The sequence below is a fragment of the Hylobates moloch genome, unplaced genomic scaffold (assembly GCF_009828535.3).
Source record: "Hylobates moloch isolate HMO894 unplaced genomic scaffold, HMol_V3 SCAFFOLD_8, whole genome shotgun sequence".
Lineage (NCBI taxonomy): Eukaryota > Metazoa > Chordata > Mammalia > Primates > Hylobatidae > Hylobates > Hylobates moloch.
The window spans coordinates 26,262,191-26,284,356 of NW_026652283.1; the positions used below are offsets into that span (position 1 = coordinate 26,262,191).

The 22,166-nt window shown below is 38.2% G+C and overlaps 1 protein-coding gene across 9 annotated transcripts in view; it reads left to right on the forward strand.

Moving 5' to 3' along the window:
• LOC116472806 (liprin-beta-1) overlaps window positions 1-22,166 on the forward strand; it is a 160,724-nt gene that overhangs the window by 120,098 nt on the left and 18,460 nt on the right. For 2 of the 9 annotated variants that reach the window (XM_032159899.2, XM_032159901.2), the window contains exons 8-19: window positions 397-489; window positions 820-912; window positions 2,295-2,409; window positions 4,489-4,521; window positions 6,520-6,581; window positions 9,956-10,040; window positions 12,754-12,908; window positions 17,037-17,152; window positions 18,030-18,086; window positions 19,367-19,427; window positions 19,790-19,819; window positions 21,976-22,147. In XM_032159899.2, the coding sequence (XP_032015790.1) occupies window positions 397-489; window positions 820-912; window positions 2,295-2,409; window positions 4,489-4,521; window positions 6,520-6,581; window positions 9,956-10,040; window positions 12,754-12,908; window positions 17,037-17,152; window positions 18,030-18,086; window positions 19,367-19,427; window positions 19,790-19,819; window positions 21,976-22,147 (1,072 nt within the window). The remainder of the gene's footprint in view (window positions 1-396; window positions 490-819; window positions 913-2,294; window positions 2,410-4,488; window positions 4,522-6,519; window positions 6,582-9,955; window positions 10,041-12,753; window positions 12,909-17,036; window positions 17,153-18,029; window positions 18,087-19,366; window positions 19,428-19,789; window positions 19,820-21,975; window positions 22,148-22,166) is intronic. The other 7 variants (XM_032159902.2, XM_032159904.2, XM_032159900.2 and 4 more) reach the window with 6 other exon arrangements.

A 22,166-nucleotide genomic window follows, 5' to 3' on the forward strand; every position in this document is an offset into this window, starting at 1 on the left:
CTTTACTAAAGAATGGTATATTTAAAATATGAAATAGCACTCTATGAAATAGAATAGAAATAGCACTCTATGAAATAGCATACAGTCATTTTTAGGATAGAAATATCTGACAAATAATAGATATTAAGCTACCTTTCTTAATCAAAACTCACCTTTTATTTTCATAAGCCCATCACTTTAAGGCAGAGACGTTGGGGATTTAAAGGAATGTTTTAAATGGAAAGATGCTTTCGTTCTTAAGGAGGTACATTTATTTCCATTTGTCTCATCTGATTCATAAAACTTTAACCCTAGGAGCTGGTTAAGATTTCTTAAGATTTCTAAGCTGCTGTTTTATAGGTATAGGTAACTGTGTTACCACTTTCCTAATGCACTTTCTTGTTTCTTCTTGGACAGGGGCTGATTCAGGAGATCAATGATTTGAGGTTAAAAGTTAGTGAAATGGACAGTGAGAGACTTCAGTATGAAAAAAAGCTTAAATCAACCAAAGTAAGTTTTTCTCACAGGTTAACATTTTCAAACAAATGGCTCCACTATTCATTTATGCCCAATAATATAAATAAGATGTTTTCTACTTAATATATGATAAAGAAGGTATTTTAAAAGTAAAGGAAGTTTCCCCCCAAGCTGGAAACCTTCTTGAATTTAAACACCACTGATCTGAATTTAAAAACAAGGCTTAACTCATCCGACAGAACATAACCTGCCCTTTCTCTGAGTTGTATCTAACCTCCTTTATAAACTGATACTGTTTTCTTGGTTATTTAGCTTGTCTTTTTCTATCTGTAGTTTTCTTTCACTCCTCTGTCTCTCTACCAGTCTTTAATGGCCAAACTTTCTAGCATGAAAATCAAGGTGGGTCAGATGCAGTATGAAAAGCAGCGGATGGAACAAAAATGGGAGTCACTGAAGGTGTAGTAGACGTTGGGTGATGGGGTCCATGGCCTGTTGCTTTCTGGCTTGTGTTGTTTTGCTGTGATGATGTTTTTAGTGGCATGTGCATTCATTCTGTGTGTGTGTCACCTGTTGATTAAAAATCACCTCAAGCTGATTGAAGGAACAATGGGATCCCTGATGTTGTTTTCAGGAATACATGAAATATTTGGTGAAAAATAATAAACAGGTAAAATGAAAGAATTTATAAATTAAACTCTCTTAGACTATCTGAGACCCAAGCCTAGTAAAATAATTGTAAACATTCACCTGTGAAAGAATTCCGTTTCGTATCCACAGTAGAGGTCACTTTCCTCTTTAGGGACTTTCTTAATGGTAAATGTACAGCAGTTGACATTATCATGGCTGTGAATAGAAATGACTGCTGAGAAGCAGCACGGTGAGAACAGGTTCACACTTCCTGCCAGTGCTACTGAAGATTTTTTGTACTTGTCCACTCTGCTCCTACCAGAAGTCAAAACTATAGGGCCAGCTGCCTTGCTTCATTGGAGAACTACATCTTCTCATAGTACTAAATGTAATAAATATATCTTTAGAGATTCTGAAAGTAAAATGTGATATTGAATATAAAGCTGTACTTCTTAGCATTGCATAGCTGTGTTTTCTGTGTTAAATACAGCCAGCAAAATTTGTTTGCTAAAGCTAATTCTTTACTGAAAGGAAACTGAAAGTTTAAACATGAGTACATAGAAGGATGGACTCGAAATCTTATATACAGTTGTATAGTTAAAAATTAAAAGAGGGCTTAACTATCTGTTTTCTAAGTTTATTTTTTCCCATTGTTGTAGGAGATTCTGTCCTTTTATCTTAGTGATGAGGGTGAATTATTTAGTTCCCTGATTTGGCTAAAGTTGTTCATGACTTGCTATCTTACCCATGAATGAAACTCTGTGCTTGTCAAGGAAGCATGAGGGCCAACTTGAAATGCCGAATAAATGTCAAGCTAGTCTTTTCCAATTTGCATTTTATTTTGCTTTTATGACACTAAGTATCTAATTTGATTATCTTCCTTGATTAACTTGGTTATATTTTTAATTTAATGTAAAGATTTAAACCTTAGGGCTATCCCATCCCTAATTACTCTTTAAAAGATCTCTTTTTAATTTGATTACAAAGAAACTTGAAATAATTATACCATAACTGTTATAAACAGGACTTCTACTAATAGTCTTGCTTTTTGCTTTTCATTGCCCTTGTCTGATTTCTGATGCTTGCATCTAAATTCTAGTAGATTTGTTTCATTCATAAAACCTGATTATTGATTTAAAGAGCGAATATGCTCTTTGAATGTTCTCTTTTAGTTATGATCTACTATTTTTAAATGAATTTGTAACTTGTAGGATGAACTGGCATCTTTAAAAGAACAACTAGAAGAAAAGGAATCTGAAGTGAAAAGGCTACAAGAAAAATTGGTTTGCAAGATGAAAGGAGAAGGGGTTGAAATTGTTGATAGAGGTAAGAAGATATATTTCACATTTGTCATCTCATTTTGTTAAAGTCCTCCAAAATCTGTAAAAGAAACCAATGATAGTCAATGTGTAGTTTTAGCATCAAAGAAAGAGCAGCAGAATCCAGCCAGGCCCAGAACCACAGGGAATTCTCCAAGACTCTTTACCGTGACTGGGAATCCGTTAACTTCCTCTTCAGCAGCTGGAAAAGGAGAATTCTGTACTTTATTTGGTGTTTAAGATTACTAGACTGTAAATTCTCATCACAAGAATAGACTTGTCTCAATTGCAATGCAAGGGAATTTATGCCAAAGGAGTTAAAAAGAACCATCCCTATGTCCCAGGATCGTTGCCCTCAGAACTGAAATTAGATAAAGTAAGGGACTTAGAAACTCTTCTGCCCTTTTGAGAGAAGAGAAAAATGGTTCGGTATCTTTGGAAAAATTAGTAAAAAATTTATACCAGGGATTGAGCCCTCCACCTTTTAGAAAAATAGGCTAATTCTGTTTTTGGAAAAATGCATGAATTTGTCCAAATCTTTTTTCATAACAGAAGAGGTTTGTTCTGAGTATTGTATGGACCATAATTTCTAACAAAGTAGATTGTACATGATAGAAAATAGCCCGAATGAAATACATTTTTAAAATTATATTTGGAAATGTAATGTGCATAACATCTGACAACGTTAGGTTAAATTTAACCTTTCTTTGTTATTACGAATGATGACTGTGGCACTACGAGATACCAAAGCAATTTCTGAGTCATTCAAAACAGTACAAATTCTAGTTAGTGTAGCTTTGTTACATTTTTATCCATTTTATGAAAATTAGTAACATTGTCTGTCCAATGAGGGACTTGAGTTAGATTATCTCTAAAGTCCTTCTTGGCTCTAGAATACCATGGCTTTATATACCTGTAGGTATCACAATTCCCTGTCCGTCAGAAAATTCATCAAACCTGAGGAAAATGGATTCTCACCGCCAACCGCTTCACCGCCCCACCCCATTACCTACTGTTTGGCATATATATAATTGTGTATTGATAAGGGACATTCAGAAACAGGTCATACTGATCATGCTTTTAGGGTTTTAAGAATAAAATGGGCTGGGTACAATGGCTCACACCTGTAATCCCAGTACTTTGGGAGGCCGAGGAAGGAGGATCACTTGAGGCCAGGAGTTCAAGACCAGCCTGGGCAACACAATGAGACCCTGTCTCTACAAAAAATTTTTTTTAAGATTTGAAATTTTTAAATTTCAAATTTCACCAGGCATGGTGGCTCACTCCTGTAATCCCAGCTACTTGGGAGGCTGAGGAGGGAGGTTCACTTGAGGCCCAGGAGTTCGAGGCTGTAGTGAGCTATGAGAGTGTCACTGCACTTCAGCCTGGGCAATGGAGCAAGATCTTGTCTCTGAAAAAAAAAAAAAAAGAATAAAATGGCATCACAGGAGCTGTGGGCTAGAAGATATTAGAGTAATGCTACCCAAAATCTGATCGGAGGACTCGAACCAACCTGGGAACTTTGTGTTACCAGTGCCCACCAGCTAACTATGGGGATTGAGAGCAAGTCTTTAGAAAGCTCATGTCAGGGTGATATTGGGATAGCATCTAACTGCATCCTCAGTGGACTCATCTTACTGGACAGGAGATAGACCCTTTCAGTGTTGTTGAACTTGAGTGGTGAGTTGCATGTGACACAAGCAGTGTTCTAGTCACATTCAGGAGGACCAGGTATCAAACTGTGATGGAAATACAAAAACAAGTGACATTAACTAGGTTTTCATCGTTTATGGTATAAGAATTGCTTGTAGTCCATAAACCTAATTTTAATGTGAGAAAATCTAGGTCCAGAAAAATGAAGTGACAGAGGTAGTAACTCAAATTTAGGTCTTATATTCTCTTTCTAACCTCACACAGAGCATTATTATACTACCAATCCTGCAGTCACAAAATAGGCTGAAAAAGTTTTTATGAGGTTAGATTTCCTTTATTTTAGGTAAAAGGAGACTAAATAGTAGTGATTTTAAAATATTATTTATTGTTGTAATATATGCTAACTTCCAATCCGATGGGTTTTCCTGCACAGATGAAAATTTTAAAAAGAAGCTCAAAGAAAAAAGTAAGGTTTGGTGCATTTCCATCAGCCTTTACATTCACCAAAAATGCTACCTTGGACTGTTCTTTGCATGTGTTTTAAAACATTTCTCTCACCAAAGATGTAAAGTTGCTTCATCGATAAGCCCTCCATTTCTTCAGAGTGTACACAGTAGAGGGTGGATAATAAAACAATAAGGTAAAAGATTATTTTGAAGATTTTGTCTGATTCAACCTTTCTGCTCTACAGGGTACAACAGGGCACACAGCATTGTGGATGTAAGAAAACATTTTCCCTGCAGTCTAGGTGATACAGGGTCAGAGGAGAAAATAACTTTTATAGTATGAAAACTCACAATTTTAAAGGTTTACCAGAGTTGAAAGATAATTTTGAAATTTGCTTTTGCTTTTCAATGTTTTGAAGTCCAGTATTTGTCTGAGATCTATTAGAAGCTCCCTTGAACATATTCTGTTGTTACAACAGCGATTGAATCCAGCTGATTAGTGGAGCCTGAATATTTAATGCAACATTAAGATAAATCCTGCCAGGCATGGTGGGAGGATCACTTTTGAGGCCAGGGGTTCAAGACCAGCCTGGGCAACATAGTGAGCTCCTGTCTCTACAAAAAAAATTTTAAATTAGCTGAGCATGGTGGTGCATACCTGTAGTCCCAGCTACTCAGGAGGCTGAAGTGGAAGGATCACTTGAGCCCCAGGCATCTAGGAGTTTGAGGCTGCAGTGAGCTATGATCTTGCCATTGTACCATGGCCTGGGCAACAGTGAGACCCCATCTCTTAAAAAAGAAAAACATTAACTCCTTAGGGGCTCTTTCCCCCAGATGTTAAATTCTCAATTCCTATAGAATATATCTTAATTGAAAATGTTACACCAATGCTGAATGATGCACCACTGTTTTAAAAATCATCTTAAGAAGACTGGATGTGGTGGCTCACTTCCTGTAATCCCAACTCCTCAAGAGGTTGAGGCGGGAGGATCACTGGAGCCCAGGAGTTCAAAGCTACAGTAAGCTGTGATTGTGCCATGCACTCCATCTGAATGACAGAGGAAGACACTGTCTCTAAAAAAAAAAATATTATCTTCAGTAATTTTTTTTTTTGTCAGAAGCAGGCAACTTTAGCTGATTTTTTTTCCTGTTTGAATTTTTTAGTTTGTAATTTCATTTCGGAGTGACTTTTCATTTATCTATTTATTTGAGACAGAGTCTTGCTATGTTGCCCAGGCTGGTCTCAAACTCCTGAGCTCAAGCAGTCCTCCCACCTTGGCCTCCCAAAGTGCTGGGATTACAGGCATGAGCCACCGCACCAGGCCCTGGAGTGACTTTTCATCTTTAAAATATTAAAGTTTTTTTATTATTCAGGTAACACGCTTTTGTATTTGAATATCAAATTTTAAGGAGAATCACATTCAGCTTACTTTGGCCTTTATGTCTTGAAATCTATCTTAAGGTAGTATTGGAAATGAAGTTTATAGATGAAGCAAAGTACTTATTATCCTTACGTATGGAACTACAACCAGCTTCTTAGCATGACTACTGATGTAAATACTACAAGCCATTAGGCGCTTACCATTCATTCATGCCTCTATCTCGGTTATAACTATCATTTTCTCTGCTTTTCTCATTATATATACCATTCATGGCTTTCACGCACTGCTTTATAGATTCCTGTTTTAAAAACATTATGTTTTTATTACTATAGCACTGAAATTTCATCTTCAGTGTTCTCATGAAGATTCTCTTGTTGCTTTAAGAGAGGATGGCTAGTTCTCACACACCCTTGTTTTCTTTCTAGAGTGGCAACTGTTCAGGTGAGGTAGAAGATGTCCATCTTTTCAGATTTTTCCAAAAGAGAATATGGGTATTAAATGTGCCCTTTTTAAAGAATAAATGAAAGAAATCATTAACATCTTTACCTTAAAATATTTCAGTCTGGAGAGTAAATAACTTCTTATCACTGTCACACATGTGAACTAAACTGACTTCTGATTTGATGTTATTTTCAGACATCGAAGTACAAAAAATGAAAAAAGCCGTGGAGTCTTTGATGGCAGCAAATGAAGAAAAGGTATCCAGATGAAATTTAAATATACGTGTGGATGTTTTTTAACACCATTTTGACCATTCCATGCAGTTTCATGAGCTATCCCATTTTAAAAGAACATGCCCAGAACACTGCTAGGAGTGAGGGGCAGGTGTGCACACTCCCAGGTGGGCTGTATGCACAGGAATAGGGAGGAGCTGCACTGGCTCCACTGAGAACTCCTGCCCCCATGAATTCAGAAAATGTTCAAACTCTCTGATCAGGTCCGCATATTCACATGACATGTAAGAGAGAGGATACATTCCATAGTACATCCTGTCTGTGGGCACTGAAAATTCTGGGCCGGCCTGTGGGTCCTGAAGGAGCTAGCTTGACAGCCTCAGCTTCATGGTCATGTTGGTTTTGTCCTCCATTTACTCATTATTTCCTTTACACTCCTGGCCTGTTTCACATCTGTGATTGTCTCTGCTCTCCTGAGAGATAAAATACCAGCAAACAGCGGCACGGGCTTTACGTTAGCTACATTGCCTGCATTCCAAGGTTTCCACAGGTTTCCCCCCGCCATTTGGTTCTTGTTATCCACATCTGATGTTTCATCCTGCTAAGGGCAGGGATGCAGTTACCGCACGAAAGCAATGGGTTTCTTCGTGGCTTACCTGACCATCCACGTATCTAGCAGGCAGCCGCAGTTGTGTTCAGCTGATGTCATCAGAACGTCTCTCCCCTTATCTGCCTGAATGAATAGAACCAGGGGACATTTTCCCAAAAAGAAGAGTAATTTCAAGGAAGTAAAAAACAACAAAATGTCAAAGAACTTTATCTTGATCTTTTTCTCCCGTTGTAAGTTTCTTTCAGTCTTGACTATTCTGTTTTTCTTATCTCCTTGTTTATTTTTGCCTTGCATTCTCTTTATTTGCTCTTTATTGCCTAGAAATAAACTGATTGTCATACCTACTCATATAGGTTCCTTTTTGCTAATGTTTCTCACTATTGAATAAAAAGTAATTAGCAAGCTGCCCACCGTAACTTTTATTTAAAAAAAAATCACTGAAATTCATTTTGTTTTCATTTCTGTCCCTCAAAAAGCAACAACAAACAAAACTCCCTGTGTTGAATGAGGGCTTATGAAATGCTCAAACTGTTATAGGAGCACCCAGAGTAATATAACTTCCTTGTGGGGCCGGGGGTTCAGAAGACTTCAAAGAGGACATAGTTGAGCAAATTCTGGGGAAGAGCAAGAGTTGTTCATCAGGAAAATAAAGGCTTCTTAGGCAAAGGGTCCATGAATCAAAACTTGTCTCGAGACCAGGTTTGAAACAGCGCAGTGCATGCTGGGATTGTGCTGGAACATGAAGTGCAGGTGGAGTAGGGTCATGGGGACGACCACAGAGCTGAGTCAGGGGGCAGGCCACTTCGTACACCATGCTCTTGATTTAGGGTCTTAGCTTGTAAACCGTAGGCAGTGACATGATTAAATTGCCATTTTAGAAAGCTAACTCTGGTAGCAGAACAGGAGAGTGAAGACAGGTAAACAGTTAAGAGTCTGTTAAAATAGGTGAGAAATGAAGAGGGCTTGAAGTACGGCAATAGCAGTGAAGTGGTAAGGTGGGAAGAGCTTTTAGAGAAATTTACAGGTTGACAAGATTTAAGATCTCTGGATTTGAAAAACGAGAGTAAGTTTCTGGTTTGGGCAACTGGGTGAATGGATGGTGCTCTTAAGGAGTTAAGGAAATCCAAGCATAGGCTCAAGTACTGAAGGGAAAGAATGAGCTTAATTGTAGATATAGTCTATTCAATATGCTTATGGGACTTTCTAAAGGAGATTTCTTACAGAAAGTTGGAACATGAATCTAAATTTTGGGATTAATGTAGAAATATAGATTAGTGGGGAGTGAGACCCATCAATTTTAGGAGAAACGTAGAGTTGTAGATTGGTGGGGACTAAGCCACAGTTGATGTGTCAGTTAGCTTTTGCTTTGTGACAGGCCAGATTTATTATTTCTTGTACTTCTGTGAGTTGGCTAGGTGATTCTTCTGATCTCAGCTGGCTTAGCAGACGTCTACGGTCAGCTGGTGGCTTAGATGAGACTGCATGCATAATTTAGGATAGTGTCACTCACATGTCCAGTGATTGGCAGCCTGGTTTAGGTTGGCCCCAGCTGGGAGGACTAGCCTCTTCTCCAGATGGTCTCCCGTCCTCCAGTAGACTAGACTAGACTTCTTCACATAGTTCCTCAGGGTTCCTTAGAGCCACACCACAGGGCAGCCACAAAGGGCAAATGCTTTTCAAGCCTTTGCTTGAATTACATTTGCTGATATCTCTTTGGCCAAAGCCAGCCACATGGCCAGGCCCAGAATGAGAATGGGAGGAGCTAGGGAGGCCATTTTCATAACACAGTTGAGCACATGGGAAAAGCAAAGACGGTCATGGACAGAACCTGGAAGCTCTAGCATTTTATAGTCCAAGAAGTAATGGGGGTTATGGAAGTTCAACAGCTATCTGGTCAAAGGATTGAGAAATAAAAATCGAAGAAAAGAAAGCGTGGATGGATAAGGAAAAGGAGAAGGAAAGAGTGGGGTCAGTCAAGTGCCATATGGAGGTCACATTAGCAAAAGGTTGGGGCCGGGCATGGTGGCTCATGCCTGTAATCCCAGGACTTCAGGAGGCCAAGGTGGACAGATTACTTGAGCCCAGGATTTCAAGAGCAGCCTGGGCGACATGGTGAAACCCCATCTCTACAAAAATACAAAAATGAGCTGGGCATAGTGGTGCATGCATGTACTCCCAGCAACTCAGGAGGCTGAGGTGGGAGGGTGAATTGGGCCCAGGAGGTTGAGGCTGGAGTGAGCCAAGATTGTACCACTACACTGCAGCCTGGGTGACAGAGTGAGACCCTGTCTCAAAAAAAAAAAAAGAAAAAGGATGAAAAGTGTTCACTGTTTTTAATAGACAGGAGGTCACCTTGGTAGAATGTTTTGAGAGGGGAGAAGCCAGATGGTGATTAATGATGGCTAATAAAGACAGAAGATGGGGGTCTTTCTTTCAAGGTTTGACTTAGAGAGGAGAGTAACTGAAGCTGACTTTTTTCTTTTTTTGTGTTGTATCTTATTACCTTGTTTTGTCTTTGTTTGTTTAAAGATGGCAGCTAAAGGATAGGATCTCTAAATTTAGAGGTACTTTGCCCATATCTTTAATGTATGTAGGAAATATAGTCTAGTTATTACCAGTTCTCCTAAAGCTTAGAATTATTCTTTAAATAATGTAAATAATTCACATCTGCTTATTCTTTTTTTAAAATGCTCTCTTGGCAGAATCATGGATATTCTTTATGTAAAAGCAATTACTATTACTCTTTTAAGAACATAGGATTAAAGATTGTAATTTATTTTGTTCCTAGGATCGGAAAATAGAAGATCTTCGACAGTGCCTGAACAGGTACAAGAAAATGCAAGATACGGTGGCACTGGCCCAAGGTAAAAAAGGTAGAGTGTAGCTCTAAAAGTTTTTCTACTTTGGTTGACTCTAAGTGGCTATAAACTTACACATTTGGCCTCAGTTTCTTTCCTGGATCATACACATTGTCCCAAATTAGGTAGCTCATTCGTTAATTGAACAATTAGACAACTGTACTCTGCCAGAAATTGTCCAGCCTGAGGAGTGAGTGTACTGTAGAGTCATTGGTCGGGGAGTGCCTCTCTAAGGAGTTGATGAGATAGCATTCCAGAGAGAGAAAGACGACAGTATATGCAGAGAGCCTAGGGGGAAAAGAATGTGGCGTGCTTAAGAAGAAGAACACCAGTGCAACTGCAAGGTGGTGGGCAGTGGGGAGAGGGGATGAGATGAGACCGTAATGATGGGCAACCGCTGGTAGTGCAAGGGGTGGAGTTAAGCTCTTGCTCAAGTGCAGAGGGACTCACTGAAGGGTTTTAAAAGTCAGCAGTGTGGTGGCCAGGTGTGGTGGCTTATGGCTGTAATCCCAGCACTTTGGGAGGCCAAGGTGGGTGGATCACCCAAGGTCAGGAGTTAGAGACCAGCCTGACCAACATGGTGATACCCCGTCTCTACTAAATACAAAAAAATTAGCTGGGCGTGGGGGCAGGCGCCTGTAGTCCCAGCTACTCAGGAGGCTGAGGCAGGAGAATCGCCTGAACCCGGGAGGCAGAGGTTGCAGGGAGCCGAGATTGCGCCATTGCACTCCAGCCTAGGCGACAGAGTGACACTCAGTCTCAAAAAAAAAAAAAATGTCAGCAACATGACCTTGGTAACACGTGGGCCATGGAGGGAAGTGAGCAGTATTGGGAGCCGCAGAAACCAATTCAGAGATTTACAGTATTCCAAGTGAAAAAATCTGATAGTTGCTGATTGGGAATATGTTATGGTGGATTGACACAGTGGTGTAATGAGATAGAGAAGAAGGGGGAAGAAATCAAGAAAGACATTTCCAACTAAAGCAACTGGGTAGATGATGGTTCCATTGACTGATATGGGAAAGCCTAGAGGAGGAACACTGGGCTGGGTAAGGGGGATTGAGTTCAGCTTTGAACATGGTGAGTTCAGAAAAACCCTGTAAGACAGGTACATAAAGAGAGTTGTGCGCTTTGTTGTATTTATTATTATTTTATCTGCAGATGGGCCAATTGGCCATCCTCAAATGTGGAGGAAATTTGAAAGTGCTCTTGTTTTTTAGCAATGCATAAATAGAGTTATTTGCTCTCAACATAAGCACTGGATATAAACAATTCTTTTGGAATGTCCCCATGAAGCACTCAGATTTTGAAATTTTAATTTTGATGAGTTCACAGAGAAGGAAAATCCTGCTTTGGATCAGGATTTTTGAAAAAAAAAATTTTGTATACAGGGTCTGGCGTAATCGATTTTATAAATATCTGAGTGAGCAAATGAACCTCTAATAATCAGTGTTGACTAGCAATTCTCATCACTCAGCATTTTCCATGCCTTCAGAAGAACAGTCTCTATCCTATGGAGTATTGCAAATTTGTAAGTGATAAATTTTTACATACGCATGGCGTTTAAAATGTTGTTTGATTTTATAGAATTTCAACTGTCCAATTCTTACGTTTAAAACCAAGGCAGAAAAAATTAATTCCTTTAATTAGACTATATTGTAAAACATTTGGAAAATAAAGAAAAGAGATAAAAATCACTCATAATTTCACTGGCATGATCACTATTGGCATTTTTGTGTATTGTTTATTTCTAGCTTTTTTTCCTGTGCATACAAACGTAAATAAAAGAGGTAGTTTTTTAACGATGTACAGCAGCACTGATTTTCTTAAACCCTTGAAAACTATGTTCTGTTCCAATAAAGAGTTGTATAAACAGTGATTTCTCACTAGGAGTTGTATTTAGTTAATCCTCATACAATTCTAATGACACCAAATTCTGATAAAATTAGAATAACATGCACCTAAATTAAGAAGCTGTGGTCTGATTAAGATCTTTAAACAAGTATATGATTTACCATTTCATATTATTTGTAGATTAGAGTGTTAAGTTTATCTTTTTTTCTATTTTTAAAAAAGAATATCTGGCACTGTGCTGTTCGCCATTTAATCCTTTTGATTTCTAGAGATGTAAAAAAAATTATCAAGTTTGCAGCTTTGGTGAATATGTGGTTGCTTTTTTCCATCAGACGTTTTTTGCTTTAAAATGGTATAAAAGGATCCTCTTGAGAGATCAAAGGTCATCTGTCTTTTTGTTTTTTCTGTTCTCCTATATTTTTTCAAGAGCACAGCAGTGATGAAAACTAAGTTGTTTAAATGGGACTTTGTTGCTATTCGGAATTTGTTTTTTGTACCAGGTATTCTTCAGTTTGAATATTTCTACACTAAAATTTGTAAGCCCCTGATTTTAAAACAAAGTTACAAGAGAGTTGTTGGAAAAAGTTAACTTTTAATTTTCTTTCAATCTGATGAGTCAATGTATCAAGTATGACTTTATCTATTAATATCACAGGTACCCACTGTGGCCCAAGAGCCCCTGGCCTTAGTTTCAAATGCTGTTTCCTAGGTCCTATGTTGTTGTTTTTCAACGGCTGCCAGGAGAAGCTGACTCTGATTTTTGAGGATCAGAAAAAATTTTATATTCATTATAATTGGGATTCTTATCTTCTTGTAAAAGTGAAATATAAATCAAAAGCTGCTGTTGTCTTCTCTTTGCTTTGTCTTTTCCTAGGCAAAGATGGAGAATATGAGGATCTGCTCAATTCCAGTTCCCTCTCCTCTTTGCTGGATGCACAGGGTTTCAGTGATCTGGAGAGAAGTCCATCACCCACTCCAGTAACGGGATCTCCCAGTCGTGACCCATTTAACACAAGTGTTCCCGAAGAGGTATTAATAGACTTTCAGTATTTCCTTTGTGTTGAAGAGACTGTGTTATTGAAAGTTAAAACACTGCTCATAACATGAAAAACATGGGTTCCTTTCTCAGTTCCATTACCAACTCAAGTGAGGTTATATAAATAAATAGACTTTGGCCACTTCTGATGGTGACTCTGAAAGATAATTGAATAAAATTTTCTTCTGACTTCTTTAGACTTGGAAGAAGCAACTGGAGAGGAGTAAACAGTTATACACTCCTTACTTTGCATCAAACTGGCATGAAAATCTGTTTGCTATCTGTTGTACACCACACCGAAACTGTGTGGCTTCAATGACAGCATTTCTTTTGCTGATGACTCTGCACTTTAGCAGAGTTCAGCATGAGCATCTCGTCTCTGCTCCACTTGGCATTAGCTGGAGTGGCGTGAAGGCCTGGGCCTGAGTCATCTGAAGGCTAACTCACTCATATGCCTGGTGGTTGAGGCTGGCTTTTGGCTGGGACCTCAGCTGAGGCCCCATTTAGAACAACTACGTCTGACCACTTGGCTTCCTCACAGTCCTAAGGGTGAGCATTCCAAGAGGCCGGGGCAACTTTGCATCGCGTGTTATGATTTATCTCAGAAATCACATGGCATCTCTTCTGCTGTAGCCACAGGCCTACAGCCCACCGAGATTCAAGGAGAGAAAACATAGAACCTACCTCTTGATGAACAAGTGGCAACGTTACATTGTTAGGACACTTGGGATGGGATATATTGGTGCAACCATATTTGCAAAATATAATCTACCCTCTGGCTACACCGCTTTACATCCCTCTCCCATGCAAAATACACTCGCCCCCTTTCCGAAGACCCCTAAGTCTCATTCCGGTGAGGCGTCAGCATCCCAGGATCTTGTCACCCAGACCAGGTCGAGATGTGGGTGAAGCTCCTCAGGTACAGTTCCTTGTGCATAGCTTCTTGAGGACTGTTTCATTGAATTAAAGAGCTGCAGATTTCAAGGACAGTTATCTGCCCTCCACACACCCATACAATGGTTGGGTAGGCATAATGTAACTGCAGTAGCCACTCCCATTAGAAAAGGGGAGCTGGAAGGCTCACAGGTGTCACCAGTCCATAGCAATTCCAAAATCCAGCCAGGCACGTGTTGCCAGTCCTCTGGGCTATTGGCTCTTGCCTCTAAGTCATCCTTCCTTTGCCTGTATTTGCAGATAAGTAGTTTTCTCAGTTTTGTGCCTGCAAAAGTGCCCAAAGATATCCAAATTCATCGCTTTGTTTTCCATTATCTCTGTCCCTTTGAGTCTAATTTGGTGTAATACTTTAAACATTTAGAATTTCATACGAATCACGTTATAATTCACTGCATTACAGAAGAACACATCCACAGCTATCTTCACCATAAGCCTGTCCCTAGCTAAGGTTCCCTGTAAGGCTGCAGTGGGACATCCCATTATTTTTAGAGCCTTTGATCATTTTTCAGGGTTCAATGAGACAGCACTACTGAAATCTTCCTAAGGTATTTTTTTTCTATTTTTATTTGATTCTAGTTTAGTCCATCCTGAGGTCTTAGCAAAGGGTTTTACAGCCACATCCTTGGCTCACCTGAAGACCATGTTTTCCTGATAACCCTTGTGCTTGATCTTTGCCCTGAAACTGTTTCTTAATTTTAGTGTAATTTTTTTTTGTCTAGAGAGACCGGGAATGGGAAATAGTTTCCTTGTTTAAACAATCTTGGCTTCCTTAATTTAGCAGTTCCTTTTTTGGTCATTTCTCTTCTCACATTTTACTACAGGTAGTGAGAAGAAACCAAGTGGCATTTTTACTTTTATATCTGTTGCTGATAATTACACAATGCGAAGATGAAATTTGAACTGAATGAAAATGAATTCAAGGAGAAAACAATGAAAATTTCTCTCTTAAATGTAGGAGAGGGCTGAAATATTTCATTAATCAAGGAATTAGTTAAGGAATAAGAAATACTTGGTGGAAAATATCCTCTAATTGTTAGATATATATTTATATTGAAAGCAAAAATAATATTTGACAGCCAGTGAGTTTGCTGCAGTTATAGAACTAGTGTTACATGTAGGGTACACCCAAATAATCTCATATCCTTTTAGAAAAAGTCTTTGCTATGTGAATTGTAGTTTAATTACAGGTTTTAAGTTTGTAACAAGAATGGTTTGATGAGGATTGAGGGAGTTCAGCCACATTTTTAAAGAAAAGCCAGGAGGGGGATCTGAGTTTGGAGTTAAAGTCTTAGAGTTTGAAAAAGATCAAGAAAATAGATCTGTTAGTATAGTTATATTTTCCCCATGATTAGGAATCTCAAGAGACAAATGAACTTCAGGAAACAGCGATGACGGCTAAGTAAGTTGCCCAGGATTCATCATAAAGATTCAAACTGAAAAAATTGATAGTGAAGTAATCTCCTACTTTATAATAATATGACTTCACATTTTATAACCTTTTATTGCATTAAAGGATGAGACCACCAGTGAATAACAGAAACAAAAATCACAAAGCTGAATGTATTGCTTACTTAAGTAAGTGAGTGTTCCCGGTCAAGTACATTCTCTTCCAGCTGATCACATGTAGGGTTTTTGGGACAGTTGGAGCTCAAGGATTGGTGGACTTTCTGAGGCAAGTGTGAGTCGACATCCACTGTAGATGTGTGGTTACTAAGGTGAGACTGTTGCTGACTGGTTGGTGTGTAGATGTGTGTTCACTGGTGTGAGTCCTTACCAGGCAGCTTTCAGAAGTGAAGAACTGTCACTGGTTGACTGGCAGGAGTTCGCTGTGGCAAACTTTGTTCATTTTGTTTTTTACTGAAATATTTTTCATTTATTCATTTATGATGTGGCCCACAATCTAACTGCTCTACAGTTGTAAAAAATTATTGAAAACCGAAGTATTAAAATTATTTCACAGACTCCTTCCTTAGGATGCACAAAGCATTTGTTTGAGAAAATGTGTTATGCATTTTATTTGTTGCTGTAATATTATTATTATCATTAAGCAAAGTGTTTTAAGTGGTAGCCACAAAGTCCATTGTAATTGGTTTTATTACACTTTTCATCAATTATGTTAATTGAAATTAGTCAACTAGTACGCACATAGAATAATAATTAACTGGCTTTACCAGTGTTCCATATAAGATTAGTAGTAGAAATTAAAGTAGAAATGGAGCTTTTCGCTGGGCACAGTGGCTCATGCCTGTAATCCCACTTTGGGAGGCTGAGGCAGGAGGACTGCTTGAGCACAGAGTTCCAGATTAGCGTGGGCAACATAGGGAAACCCTGTTTCTACAAAAAAGTTTTAAACATTAGTCAGCTGTGGTGGTGCATGCCTGTAGTCCCAACTACTTGATAGGGCTAAGTTGGGAGGATCACTTGAGCCCAGAAGTCCAAGGCTGCAGTGAGCCATGATCGCAGCACTGTACTTTAGCCTGGATGACAAAGTGAGACCCTGTCTCAAAAAAAAAAAAAAAATAATAATAATAATAATAACAGGGTGTTGAAAGCAAAACATGTTACCCAATCTTACGTTAAATCATTGCAACCTGCAGGGTAGGCATTGTCATTCTTATTTTACAGAGGGCAAAACTGATGGATGCCTAGCGAAGTGATTTGCTAAGATCACTGATCACTTAGGCAAGTGTGTCAGAACCAACATTTCAGCCAGGGCTTAAGGTTGTTAGGATTTACTATTACTAGCTGGGTACAGTGGCACATGTCTATAGCCTCAGCTACTCACGAGGCTACAGCAGGAGACTGCTTGAGCCGAGGAGTTCGAGACCATTCTGGGCAACATAGCAAGACACCGTCTCAAAGAAAACAAAAAAAATTACCATTAACTTATTTAATGGTATACCGTCTTATTCACAATATTCAGTGTCTTATTCAGAACCAAGTTAAAAAATTTCCTTCCTCCAGAATGATTTCCTTGATTAGTACTTCTTCTACATAGATGTTTATATTCTGAAATCATTTTACAGAATTCTGAACACTGATTATGAGATTTTGTCAATAGACCATTTAATTTTCTTACGTTTATTTAATTACTCTGTGGCTTGTGTTTTATTTTGATTGATTGATTGATTGATTGATTGATTGATTTTTTTATAATTACATTACAGTTCCATACCACCATCTCGCAAGTTTCCATCCCTTCATTACTGCCAGCAACTATCAGCATGGAAACTTCTGAAAAATCAAAGTTGACTCCTAAGCCAGAGACTTCATTTGAAGAAAAGTATGTCATTTATTAACAGTGCAATATAAATGTTCAAAAAAGTAGATCAGCCAAAGACAAGGATGTATCGCATTTATTTACAGACACAATTTTTACCTAGAGAAGCAAGAAACAGCAAGACGTCCACTGGGGGATCTGTAATCAGTTCTGTATTATGGAAATAAAAGGTGTGAAGCAGGAAATAATAAGAGATCAGGCTGGGGAGGTAGGGTGGTCAGGTTAGAAAGAGATTTTAAGGAACTTGGCCAGGTGTGGTGGCTCACGCCTGTAATCTCAGCACTTTGGGAGGCCAAGGTGGGCAGATCACTTGAGGCCAGGAGTTTGAGACCAGCCTGGCCAACATGGCAAAATCCCATCTCTACTGAAAATACAGAAATTAGCTGAGTGTGGTGGCACAGGCCTGTAATCCCAGCTACTCGGAGGCTGAGGCACAAGAATCACATAAGCCCAGGAAGCGGAGGCTGAAGTGAGCCAAGATCACATCACTGTACTCCAGCCTGGGTGACAGAGCGAGACTCTGTCACAAAAAGAAAAAAAAAAAAAGTTTAAGGAACTTGGATTTTTATATCTGAGGTCATAGGTAACTGTCAAAGGATTGTAAACTAAATAGTCACAGTCATGTGCTGTGAGTGCGTTTGAAGGATGGGTCTGAAGGGGACAGGAAAAGGATACAGTAGTTTGTCTCTAAGCAAATAGAATGTTTTGCCAACATATTCCCAAATTGTCTAGTCTTATTTTAGGCCAAATAAAATAGGACATTTAAAAAAAAATAGAAATAGCTTCCTTTGCACAATTTTTTGACTTATCTGTTCACTTAGAACATACATGGTCTTTTATTCATGAAGTTAATAAATACCTTTTGTTCTTTACATTTTAGTGATGGAAAGATAATCCTTGGTGCCACTGTTGATACCCAACTGTGTGATAATCTTTTGTAAGTTACATTTTATTGAATGTGAAAAATGTGACTGAGGCTAGAGAGAGTTCTGTTATTCTAACAATTACTCATATTAACAGCAAATGACCGAGGCTGTTAAATTACTGAATAAATTAATGTAGCTGTAATAATTGGGTGGGGGTGAAGGTGGGGAGCTGTAAGTTTACAAAGAAATAATTTCTCGTTTGCTATTATCTCATGCTGGGGTTTTGCAGATCGCATGCTGGGGTTTTGCAGATCTTTAGCCTTGCCTCATCAGTTTTCATTTGAAGTTCAATGCTTTTAATTCATTTTTGCACTGACATATTTTGAGTCCAGTGGGAAGGCATCGCAGGGAATGATGTGATGCTGGCAAAGCTGAGATGGGTTTTTTTGCACTTTCAGTTTTATGAACTGACCTATTATCTATGTTTATCCAAGTTAAAGTCTGGATTAAATTAGGAAAGTCTATTTTCAGAGCAGTACTCAAAAATGAGATCTTTTCTTTTCTCACTATTATCTTTTACTTTATTTGGTAGTTGATACTTCTGGCAATACACCTAAATACAGAAGAAATGCCTTTTGAAAGTTTGGAAATGTGCATATTTATATTATTCTGTTTCGTAGAGCCAAATACATTACTTCTCTGTCACTCTCTCTAAACTGGTCACATATCTCTACCTTCAATTTTTTAGTAACACCAGCTCTATGTAATTGAATACTAATTATGTGAAAGAGAAAGTCTCTGGATGTTTATAGTGTCTCTTTGCCTTTGCTAGGATAGTAGATGAATTATTACGGGCAGCATTAGGGATTCCTCTACTATGCTTTAATTAGAACTATAAAATGAATTGCTTTGCCAGACTCAGAAAAGTGATTCCCTTGTGAATCGAAAAGTAAAACTTCCATTCTTTACTTTAATTAGAAGGATTAGATATAAATAGTACATGAGTATTTTTAAAGTTCCTAGTACACGCAGAGGACGCAGCACTAGTCCATGGAAAACACTGCTTTGTTTTCGAATATTGACATCACAAGGCTAGTCCTACATGCTTTTCCAGCTCTTCTAATGTGTGCAAGACAGTTAGAATTATTGGCAGGACAGTTAATCACCCCTGCTTTTAAAAGAACTAAATGTTGTCATTTGGTTAAGTACATAAGTGACTGCCTGATTCCAGATTTTCTTTTATTACCAGGATTCAACCCACACTCAATTTTAGTTGCTTTCCAAGATGTTTTACTTAGAAACAGTGGCACTGGAGCCACTTATTATTAATTGTTATTACTGTTATTTTTAGAACTTCAAGTCTGCAAAAGTCCAGCAGCCTGGGCAATCTGAAGAAAGAGACATCTGATGGGGTGGGTTCTGTGTTTTTTATTTTTTTGTCTGTTACCCTGAGAAAAAACTATTTAGGGATCTTCATCTTTTCCCTTTTTGCAAATAAAACTCTTATGAAGAGCTTGTGGTTTTTAGTGGGAAATTATTAGATATTAGGTTTAACAGTAAATATTAAGAAGTATGAATATGAAGGATTGAAAATAGTATGTAAAACCAAAAATGGAGACTTTAATAAAACATTTTGGAAAATAAACAATATTAAGATTTTGTAGCTTAGAAGTAGATATAAAATTATTTTAACTTATGGAGTTGTATGTGACAAATTCAGAATTATAAAAAGGATTTCCCTAACAACCTTAACTATTGTTATTGCTTTGAACAGGAAAAGGAATCTATTCAGAAGACTTCAGAGGTAACTTTTTGTCCAAATTACAATGCAAAAATATTTCTACTTCCATTACATGTAAATTGCTTAAATGTCTCCAGTAGATAAAAACTTTCAGAACCTCTAAAACATTACGCTAAATGAAGCCAGACACAAAGTTCACATATTATATGATTCCATTTATGTGAAATATCCAGAACAGATAAATCTATAGAAATAGAATGCAGATCGGTGGTTACCAGTGGTGAGAGGAGGGAAGAATGGGAAGAAGCTGTTTAAAGGTAAGGGGTTTTGCCTTCGAGTGATGGAAATGTTTTGGAACCAGGTAGAGGTGGTGGTTGCACAACATCGTGAATTTCACTTCAATAAGTTATTAAAAAACAAAACCATTATCTCCCAGTCATGCTAGTTAATGTTCCTAATGACCATAACTGAGCTTCCTTAGACCTCCTCAAAAGCCCTTCTTAGATTACCATTAGCTTATACACCCGGTGTCCATCTAAAGCAAACATTTTGGTATGTTTAAAGATGTCATCAACATGTGCTCGATTCTTCTTTCCCCTGATTTTCTTGGTGTTTTTTTTTTTTGAGATGGTATCACTTTGTCATCCAGGCTGGAGTGCAGTGGTGCAAATATAACTCACCGTAGCCTCGATTCCCTGGGCTCAGGTGATCCTCCCACCTCAGCCTTTCAAGTAGCTGGGATTACAGGCATGCACCACCATACTGGGCTGTTTTGTTTTTATTTTTATTATTGTTTTTTAAGTACAGATGAGATCTTGTTATGTTGCCCAGGCTGATCTTGAACTCCTGAGCTCAAGTAATCCTCCCACCTCTGCCTTTCAAAGTACTGGGATTATAGGCATGAGCCACTGTGCCTATTCTGTCCTCTGATTTTCTGTCATTAACCTTGCAAAGATTACAGCCTGATATGCTACTTCCAGATCCAGTCTCTTGACTGTTGGCTCTTAGTGCCTGAGTCATATGTGGACAGAATTGACAAAGCAGCCAGTGGCGACAGCTATAATTAAAATCCTTTTTGTCTTTTCAGTTCAATAAATGGTTATATGATTTCGATGTCATTGTTGAGCCATGGATAATAATACCACTAAATTGTGCCACCTGTAAACTTTTGGTTTCTATGAGCTGTAGATATATAGAGTAAAATAACCACCTAAAATACCTATATCCCCTCACCCTTTTCTCTGCTTCTGCCAAAAAAAAGAAGCAGAGGGCAAGAATTATTTCTACTTCTGCAAAAAAAGAAACAGAGGGAAAGAATTCTTAGAGAAATGAGAATAAGAAGACAAAAGTATCTTTGTATAAAGTGCCGAGAATATACGGTGGGGAAAGGACACGCACTTCAATAAATGGTGCTGGGAAAATTAGATATCCATGTGTAGAAGAACCAAATTGGACTCCACCTGTCACCAAATCAACAAAAATCAACTCAAGATGGATAAGACCAGAAACTATAAAACTGCTAGATGAAAACATAGGGGAAACACTTCAGGACCTTGGTCTAGGCAAAGCATCTTTGTATAAATACTAAAATAATATAACATACTGTATTACAGCCAGCTTTAATTGCCAATTCAGAGAACCAAAAAGCTCAAAATAAAGTTGCTCACTGTGCCTTCATTTTCTTATTCTTTGAGGAGAATATTTAAAATAACTGGAATAGAATCTCCTTATACTGCTGGTATAGAAGTTTGAACTAATGCCTGCTTTGTAGAATAATTAATATTATATTGGGCTTCTATTGACATAGTTATAATATAAGAATATGAACTGTGTTATAGCTAAATCCGTGTCATAATTGTTAGAAAAGTTAGAAATCTGCTATTATTCTGGTTATGTAATATCTCCATGTCTTTTGAGGAATAAGGCAAACAAAATTTAAGAATTTTTGTATCCTAAATATTTAAAGCCCTAAACATATTGATTCTAGATTAGTGATGAACATGTTTTCCTTGTTGCTTTTGTTGTTGTTTCTTAAGTAGCTTTCAGAATTGATTTTTTTTCAACTTCTGATAAGGCATTTGACATTGGTGATCAATGTATTAGTTCAGTTATTCTTTTGAATAAACTCATGGATGTGGCCTGAGTATTTGCTGTTAGCCTGGCATGTGCTAAGGATACTGCACCTGAAAGCTGTTTCACTGTTCTTATCTGCCTCTCAGGACAGAGCTCCAGCAGAAAGCAGGCCATTTGGGACCCTTCCTCCCAGACCCCCAGGGCAGGACACCTCCATGGATGACAACCCCTTCGGCACTCGAAAAGTCAGATCTTCCTTTGGCCGGGGCTTTTTTAAAATCAAAAGTAACAAGAGAACAGCAAGTGCACCAAACTTGGGTACGTATGGCCAAAATGC